A 9,748-nucleotide genomic window follows, 5' to 3' on the forward strand; every position below is an offset into this window, starting at 1 on the left:
AAAATTGTACTCTTATTACTCTTTACTTAAGAATAAGTATGATTCATAAAGGTTCCTAAGTGTCAAAACTAGGTCTCAGCTCCTAAATTATTTAAGAGAGCTGCAGAGGTCTCCTTACCTAGTTAGGAGTAACAAGATGGCAGCAGAGACACAGGCTTTCCAATGAAGATATAATGCATTGGAGTTATATGATGACATGGAGTTGATACAATAATAAACTTGATTAAATATTACTTAATACGTTTAGTGCATTTTAATGACTTTGAATGGACTTTAAATGTAGAAGTTTTATACATACGGGCCCACAGTTTGTGTTACGGAGTTAGCATACATCATATCATATATGATAATTTAAGCATAATTACCCAATATTAGCCTATATACAGTATGAGACCAGGGCTAGTTGTCACACAGGAGAACTGTCATGCCAAAAGTCCACTTACATAAATGTGTTTTCTCTAGCTGGTTTCTAGTTCAAGCCCTCTTCAAATCTTAAAAAGTTTTTTTTTTTTTTTTTTGTGTGAATTCTGTCTCAAATCTAAAATACCTACATCATATCATTTCTATAGTGATTAGGTAACAAATGAACACTTGTCATTTACAGATACAACAAGTTACATTGCATTTATTGCTTTTATTTTGTTAATTAAATGTGTACAATTATAATTTAATAATGTATTATTTTTACATTCCAAACTCTATAAAACATGAATTAATCAGGAAGAACTCAAGGTCCAGCAAATTATGAGCACCATAAAATCTTAAAAAAAAAATAATGTGATATTTTAAAATGAAACTATACTGTATGCATTTTTTCTTATACTGAATAACTTGTATAACATCTTCTAGATAATTATGTTGAAATGATCAGTATTTTATTTATTGTTTTTCCTTGTGAGATCTTGGTTTAAACTTCAGTGTGATGGGAACCTTCGGCTGAAAAATAACATTCAGCTCCAGAGGGATCTGAAAATAAACAAGAGAAAATAAAGAATAGTGCATTTATATCTTTGTGTTTAATCAAGAGGCAAAGCACAGTCTGCCATGTATTCCTGATTGTCTCTTTATGATGACAGTCAAAGTACCAACCTGTGTCTCTTTACACGTTTCCACAGTGAAGTTCTGAAGAAGCTTCACAACAAGCAGTTTCATGATCATTAGGGCAAATCTCATTCCAATGCAATTTCGAGGCCCGAGTCCAAAAGGCAAGAAAGCGTACTGGTTAACCTCTGATTTATTCTCTGGGCTGAACCTGCAGAGAAATACAGAGAAGCAAAAAGTTGAGCAATTTTTGCTTCAATGAAAAGGTCTCAAACTGCATGAATCACATGCAAAAAATTCAAATGTGAGAAAAACTGAAGGAAATGTTCAGAAAGCATCAGTAGCTCAGTTTCCATCCACCTATTTATATATAATTAGACCCATTTATATTTTTGGATATTGCAAGATGCGGATAAATTCTAAAAATGTCCATAAAAATGTGCTCAATTGAATTGGTTAATTTTTTATTCAATAAGAAGACATGCACATAGACTACGATGGAAACACATTTATCAAATAAATTCCTCGATGCACAACAACAACAAAAAAAAAAACCTCATGTGACTTTGCCTCAACAGTGGATGGGTTTAGATAATGTTTATGGTTACTCGCGTAACCCTGGTTCCCTGAGATAAGTTTGCTGAAGCTTATGGGAAAACGTAGTTTTCTCTGAATACTGAACCATGATTGGTTCACATCTATACAACTGCACAGACAAATTGCATTTCAGCCCACCAGAAAGGGTGGGGTTGACTGCATATACAAGTCATGCAGTAATGCCATATCATCCGAATCTTTCAACTGATGAGCGGCTAGCATGACTCGATGTGCACCGTAGTAGCACGGCAAGCTATTGAATGCCCAGGGAACCAGGGTTATGTGAGTAACCATAAATGTTCCCTTTCGATACACTTGCATTGCATGCATACATGAGAATTGTCGTCTGAGACCGAAGTGTGAATCACACCCATGAAGCAGGGTCAGCGAGCGAATTGGAGCAAGTAGCCTAGTTCCATTATCCCCAAAATCTAGCTTGACCCTCCGGTGATGGCCTCCTATGTCCACAGTCAAGTGGAAAATGGTTGAAGTACTAAAGGCTGCTTCTCGCACGGAAGCGGGAGAACGGCACCTGTTAAAGCATTGAGAGGAGGAGGAGGAATGCTCTTTTTGTGAGCATGTAAACATTTTGTTTGGTTTGCTATAACAGTGAGAAGGGTTTTGGATGTGGAAACCGATGTGTCGAGCCCAGAACTGACGACAAACACATCGTCTCCTCTCCAGCATCCTGGACTGAAGAGGGGACTGGAAGACAGGCATGCTTTGAGGGTGGTCCAGCCTTGACGGGACTTAACCCTCTTCTCCTTCGTCCTGAGGCATAAGGACTGCTTCGGCTGCACGGGGTCCAGCACTATCTTTTGATAAGGGTATTGTTCGGATGGGACTTTGTGTACCCCTTTTCTTTGGCACGTCAACCGTGGAATGCGGCCAAAGAAGAAGAGTAGACGTGTGCCAGGTAGGGGGCGTGCCACGTCTTTGTGAACTCTTGGTGGACCTCTGGGAAGAATGGGGCTGGACGCTGGTGAGGGGCCTGCTTGCGGCACTGGCTGCAGGAACCATTCATCGAGCCGGCTTCGGGGGGGCTCTTCTAGAGCCAATCAATCCAAGCTGGGCTCCTGTATGGCTTAAGTGAGGACTCCCATCAGCTCTGAGTCTATACGGGGCCTCATGTCATCATTCTGTTTAGGCAGCAGAGGGGCGGATTCGTCGCCAGATTTCACCCACTCTTTGCACTCACAGGTGCGCGCCAGAGACACTGTCTAAGTGAGAGATGAAACCATGCCACTCGCACCAGATGAGGGGTGTTGATCTTTACAGGGGACTCGCCACATTGAGGGGAGAGCGAGGCATGCAGGCAGTGGGCCAACGTGGGCTCGCTTCTGCCTCGCTGCTCAGCTTGATTGCTACACTTTTTCTTTCACCTCAGCTCGAGAGGGGAAGGAGATCAGGGAGTGGGCGAGTTGCTGAAGAGTGCGATCCGTGCACGCAGCACTATGAGGTTAACTTCTTGCAGTGTGGGCAGCTGGAGTCCAGGAGTGCCACCTCGGTGTGGGCGTGACCCAGGCAAGAGAAGCACTCGGTGTGCTCGTCTGGTATGGGCAGGTGAGCCCTGCACGAGCTGCATTCGCAGCGTGACATTTACAACAATGTCTGGACTAACCAGCAGAGCAATTTCATTGCACAGCATCTCAAATGTTGGTTTGAGCACTCTGAAATGCATGGGCCAACATCGATCATAAGAATGATTTGATTTAATTCCTTCCCAGAAATGTCTTGCACGATTGCGTTCCTAAACACCAGCATTCAAACATAAGATAACAACATTTACTGCATTTCATCTGCACGCTCTGAGACCCAAGCCATTTATGATGAAGGAAAAAAAGCTCCACAGTGGCTTCCCTGATTGCAGCAACTTCCATTTTTATTACATACAGATATTTTGCGGCAATTTCCCAGGAAGTGACAAATTTCTTCTCTTGAACTCATGGGATGTAAACACTGATTTATTTGCAAATGTTTTAAGTTTGCAGCTTCGGGGGGAAACATAGCTACTGTCTGAAAGATTAATCAAATCACCTCTCCGGTCTGAACTCATCAGGAGAATCCCAGAGCTGTGGGTCACGGCATAAAACATATGTAGGAATTCCAACTAGAGTGTCTTTTGGTATTGTTACACCATTGATCTCCACAGTCTTCTTACAGGACCTCTCTAAGCGAGGGGCAGTGGGAAGGAGACGCATTGATTCGTTGATGGCCATTTCCAAGTAATCCATTTTCGTCAATGCATCGTATGTGATGGGAGTCTGAAAAAAAAACAAAAACAAAAAAAAAAAAACAAGAAATGTCCGATGCATATTATGGCTTTGTTTTAAACCCAATTCCTGTTCCTTGAGTAAAACAACTGAACTCTAAACTCTAAAACTGCTTTAAAATAGTTTCTTTACACCAGGGGTTCTCAACTCTGGCCCTCGAGGTCCACTTCCCAGCAGAGTTTACCTCCAACACTGATTAACTTGTTCAGGTGTTTGATAAGTGTTGGAGCAAAACTCTGCAGGAAAGTGGACCTCGAGGGCCAGAGCGGAGAACCCCTTTACACAAAATCAGAGCAGAAGCCTGTGCACTCACATCAGGAGGGAAGTTTGTGTCAATCTCCTCAACCAGCTTTTCCAGGGAGTCTGGATTAGTCACAAGATTATAGAGGAGGAAAGTGAGAGTGGTGCTTGTAGTCTCATAACCTCCGAGGATGAAAACAAAGGACTGGGAGAGAATCTCATGATCGGTTAGTCCTGTCAGATTCACAAGACAGCTTATTTGAAAACAAGTCACATCTCTGATGGTCATGTGCATTTGAATGAGTCAATTCTGTTCTGCCTCTCAAACCTTTTGCTGGTTGTTCACTTGTATCGTCCTTAGCTTGATCATCAGGGATTTGATTCTGGATCATGAGCTTGAGAAAATCTACTCGACCCTGATTAAAAACACAGTGACATCACCATCACTGCCAGATCTAAACAACAGTGAGAGTGACTGTATACTCCTAAAAATAAAGGTTCTTGACTTCGATTCATAGAATTCATTCATTTTCACTGCACAAAAGGTTTTTTATAGTGGAAAAAGTTTTTTAGATTTTTAAAAATGTTCTAAGGGCAAAGAAAAAATTTGTTCTTTTAAGAACTGTTCACTGAAAGGAACACCCAATGAAGCCAATAACAACCTTTAATTTTAAGAGTGTAGTTGAAAAGTGAAATACTGACATACATCTGATTCCTTGTGCTCGTCCTTAATCTTTCTCAGGACACTGTAGAAAAAATCCATAGACGACTTCGACAAAAGAGTTATACCCAATTTGCTCAAAAGAATTGCAAAAGAGGGAAACATAACTGAAAAAAGAAAATTTATTTATTATTTGTTTCTCTTGTCATTAGCTCTTTTCATTTTCCATGATTATTATACAAACAAAGACATACGTATTAGCAGAAAGAGAGGACTGAAGACATTAAACTGGACAAACTTCTTGATGTTAATAACGAAAGGATCATCCGGGTTGTTTATGGAGTCGATGTCAACGCTAAAGGAGGAGCTGGTGACGACATCCAAACTGTATGGAGCGAAAACTCTGGAATAAAAATGGTGTTGTTTTCTTATTAAAATATATTAGAGATCATTTACACATCATTACATATGGTTTTCATTTATACACAAAACTACTACAAAAAATTATTCTACCTGACAATGACAATTATGCACTTTATTTAAAGACAGACGTAACATACTCTTTTATTTTAACTGGCTGCTCGTGGTCTCGCTTTTGCATGTTTTTAATAAAACGATCTGCATGTGTCACAGCTATGGGAAATATCTGAAACATTTTTAAAATTAAGTGTTAGTTACACAAAAAGTCATGTGAGCAACAAGTAATATATATATAATATATATATATATATATATTATATCCAATATATGATAACGCTCATATTATGGGCCTGTACTATACCTCCTTCAGTCGTCCGCTTGTGAAATACGGGGAGAGTGAACTGCGGATTCTCTTCCATTTCTCATCTCTAACCATAATAATACCGTCACCAAAGGGGCCAGCCAGGTCTACTTTTCTAATCTGTAGAAAATTATGAACTTTACTAGATCTTCAACCGTCTTTGAACTGCCACAACACTTTTATTGTGCATAATTGGGTTTATGAGCTTACTCTTCTGTTAGTGAAGGTAGAATAACAATCTTTCACCATAATTGCTTTGATCATTTCCAGGTCAGTGACCATTAGTATTGGGAGTCTTCCATCATAAATCCTGAGCAATGAAACAAATATTGATCAGTTTGTATTCACGGTTATTCAAGCAAATTGTAAAATAGTATATGATGTAGTAGTTTCTACAATTAGATTGCAGTTTCTTCAGTTATATTAAAATTTGAATAGATGTCATTTATTGAGTCAAATTAGCTGGAATGACAAATATTATATAAAAATAAGAATAAGTATTATCAATCTGATGTTAAGGTTAACACATTCTTTCAACACAGTAAATGTATAACTGAGACTCACCCCCAAACTTTTCCATACTTCTTAGCACACTCCATATCAAAATTACACAAACCCTAAAATACATTTGCACAGACAATTAATCAATGAAATAGAGTCTTATTTCTCCAGCAACATTCCTATATTAATCAAAAGCAGTTACATAATGAATTACTCACTTTAGTGTATGAGAGAAGTGTGCCAACGAAAGGCCAAGGTCTTGGTCCTGGAATTCCCAGTTTTTTGAAAAATCCATGTGGCCAAACACCATAACTACAGTGTGATAAATTATACCGTTATCAAACAAACTTCAAACAAATACTAATTAAAATGAGACAAGTTATAGATATAGATATAGATTTGGGTGACCAGATATTTTTTAACCCTCAACCTGGGACAGGAAGGAAGCATTTCATTTTTTCTTTCTTTCTTTTTTTTTAATTGTTATCACCATTTTAACCACATTTAGATTTCTGTTGTATGCTGAAGTACATACTCCATAGTTTTTAAATAAATATGTTGTTCTAAAGCTGTATAAAATCATCTGAGGCTGAGCTATCACTGCTACAAATTCCAACTACAGCAGAAGACTTTAAGACACTTTTCAACAAACAGTTTAAGACAAAATACTTATGATGAAAACTAAAATGAAATGCAGCTCTGTAAATATCATAACATTCAAGTGAATTTATGGCACGTTCAAGTCATTTACAAGATGGCAAATCGTAATTATGACAACAAATGAGTTCAAGTCATTTTGATTGCAGCAAGATGGTGATCTACCATTTCTACAAAAGATTCAGCAAGACTTTTTAACTCTACTACTATAAAATGATGAATAAAGAATGCGCACAAGCAGTGCTTTTACCAGTTTCTTATTAAACTTATGAAGGTTCTGTAAATGTAATCGATCCATATTCGATTATAATTGTACAGTACTATCACATTTTTACATGCTACCTAGCTAGCTTTAGCTTAGCTAAGTTAGTCTAGCTTAACTAGACTTTCAACCAGCATAACAAAAAATGTTTCTGTAGAGAATCGCCTATTGCAACTTTAATACAATGACAAACACTTTATATTCAGTAAATCTAAATAAAATACACTTTTAATAAACTTATATTAAAGAAAATAGCCTGCGCAGCTCATAGTTTACCCTTACGGAACAAAAATATAATCCATAAATGGGAAACTAATGTTTATATTTTTCAATACACTGCAATATATGCATTGACCGTGTATGTCTACTGTATATATTGATACATAGGGCCTATGAAATATTTAGAAATTAAGACAAAAGTAGCATTACATGTAATATTCATAAAGTTTCATACTTTATTGTGTACGTATGTTACACATACATGTCCCCATGTAAATGTGAATGTATGTAAGCACATATATACACACATTCATGGAATCAATCAGTGGCTAACAACAGATGTCTAGTTCCCAGCATGCTTTAATGTTCTATTATTTTGGAATTTAAAAGTTTTTGTAGTATGTCTTTTTTGGGTTTTTGTTTCATTGTGCTGAAGAGTACATCATTTTGTTAGGTTGACATTTGGCCAAAAACCATTAAATACGGGCTGTGCTCTTTTCAGCACAGTGATAGTCTCTTTGCAAGTGTGCTATAGTTAGCTATCTTGAAAATATAAAACATTTATAATACAAATATAAAATATAAGAAATATATTACATAATACATTTCTCAATATATGTGTGTTTAAACTGCATGAAATAGGCTATATCTGCAATATATTACACATGCATCTGATTACATATACATCTATACATAATGAAGTGTATTAGCCTGCTGGATATAAAATTACACATTATGATTCAATATATGAAAAGAGGCAATTCCTCATTATTCAATAGACTGTAATATAGTTGCACAATATATTATTTTGTATTTTTCAGATATACCGTTATATCGTTTAATATATTGATCATTCATATATAGGGAAATATATTTTCTTTGCACAATGGTATAGAAATCGGTGAGCGCGCGCGAGACTGGTGCATTGCAGCTCTGAGGTCGCACAAGTTTTAATAATCTACAAAGACGAGTATCAGAAAATCAACCTGAAGTTGCAGTGGCACAGAAACAGCGTTCCTTCTCGTGAACAAGGACATTCCTAATATACAACAGAACTATAACGCAGAATAAGACCTAAACGAATGTTTGCATTAACCCTTTTATTAATTACTCACATAAACAGGAGAGTTATGACCAGAACCACCAGACTCCAGGTCACAGACAGAGATGAGAGGTCAATCATTGTAAGTCAGCTGTATTCTTCAGTCTTTTCAGCTCCGGCTCAAGTCCTAATGCACACAGATACTGTTGCCTTTAGTTTTTGTTTACCTCAGACGGCGCATGATCAGAAAGTGGGCGTGGTTTACAGGTGCGCAGGGCGACCAAATAAGGAATAAATCTTCAGGTTATGACACTTCTGACACCCATTCATCTCGAGTTATCCGTGTTAACTGCACTGGCACAATGGTGGTGAAAACCTTCAATTATTCCTTAGTATGAAAACGACAAAACACAAAAAGTAGGCAAGATTCTAACAAACAGATTAAAAAAACGTCAAATTGAGTAATCACATAATTTTACTCCCCTTAGAATAGAGTAAAGCCTGAGTTTGATATCTGCGACGACATAAAACAAACTCATGCAAACAATAACTTAAACAGTTTATAGTGACACCAATTGGACACAAAGAGAAGCTGAGAGACTTCAGGCTGTTTAACGTGGGACAAAACAGCTGCTTGGACTGAGAAAGTTAGTTTCTGTATCCAGAAATTGTTTTGGAGCTGGATCTGTTAAACATTAAGAGTTATTCACCTACGAATTGATACTTCTCAGTCAATATGGCACGATGTAGCCAGAGTTTGGATATAAGAAATTTGTATTACAAATGAAATCTTTTTTATTGACAAGAAAACTCTCTCGTGATCCACTCTCATCACTACTGATGCAACTCTCTGGTGAATTGTAAGTAACTATGTACAACGAGAACTACAGGTGTGTGTATGCAAGCTATTGGTTGTTTCAGCTGTCTGATGAAAACCTACCAATCACATTTAATAATATTGATATGATCGTTGCATAATAACAGCTCTTTGTAACAGTCATCAGTGACACAGAAAATCTTAGTGTTGACAGAATAACCATTTTTTCCCCTGACATCACACATGTAACCATTTTTTTCTGGTGTTGCTACTAATAGGACCCATTTAAAATGAGTGAATATATCTAAAAGTCCAGTGGCCGTATGTATAAAGCCGCTCAGAGTAAAATTTTTGTCTTAAGTGTGTCAAAATGAATGACATAAGAAAATTGTACTCTTATTACTCTTTACTTAAGAATAAGTATGATTCATAAAGGTTCCTAAGTGTCAAAACTAGGTCTCAGCTCCTAAATTATTTAAGAGAGCTGCAGAGGTCTCCTTACCTAGTTAGGAGTAACAAGATGGCAGCAGAGACACAGGCTTTCCAATGAAGATATAATGCATTGGAGTTATATGATGACATGGAGTTGATACAATAATAAACTTGATTAAATATTACTTAATACGTTTAGTGCATTTTAATGACTTTGAATGGACT

The 9,748-nt window shown here is 37.2% G+C and overlaps 1 protein-coding gene across 2 annotated transcripts; it reads right to left on the bottom strand.

Moving 5' to 3' along the window:
* Positions 1 to 306: 306 nt before the first annotated feature.
* LOC137012551 (cytochrome P450 3A40-like) lies at positions 307 to 8,498 on the bottom strand. Of its 2 annotated transcripts, XM_067375850.1 has the most exons (13): positions 8,348 to 8,498; positions 6,313 to 6,406; positions 6,158 to 6,210; positions 5,804 to 5,903; positions 5,594 to 5,713; positions 5,373 to 5,458; positions 5,067 to 5,215; positions 4,858 to 4,979; positions 4,480 to 4,567; positions 4,225 to 4,385; positions 3,676 to 3,902; positions 1,090 to 1,252; positions 307 to 966 (listed from the first exon to the last, which is right to left on the bottom strand). In XM_067375850.1, the coding sequence occupies exons 1-13, from the start codon at positions 8,413 to 8,415 to the stop codon at positions 880 to 882; spliced, it is 1,518 nt and encodes a 505-aa protein (XP_067231951.1). In that variant the 5' UTR covers positions 8,416 to 8,498; the 3' UTR covers positions 307 to 879. The 2 variants fall into 2 exon arrangements, with proteins under 2 accessions (XP_067231951.1, XP_067231960.1); XM_067375859.1 differs by lacking the exons at positions 6,158 to 6,210; positions 8,348 to 8,498 and having other exon boundaries at positions 6,313 to 6,394.
* Positions 8,499 to 9,748: the final 1,250 nt, after the last annotated feature.

Source organism: Chanodichthys erythropterus, chromosome 3, assembly GCF_024489055.1.
Source record: "Chanodichthys erythropterus isolate Z2021 chromosome 3, ASM2448905v1, whole genome shotgun sequence".
In the NCBI taxonomy this organism is placed as follows: domain Eukaryota; kingdom Metazoa; phylum Chordata; class Actinopteri; order Cypriniformes; family Xenocyprididae; genus Chanodichthys; species Chanodichthys erythropterus.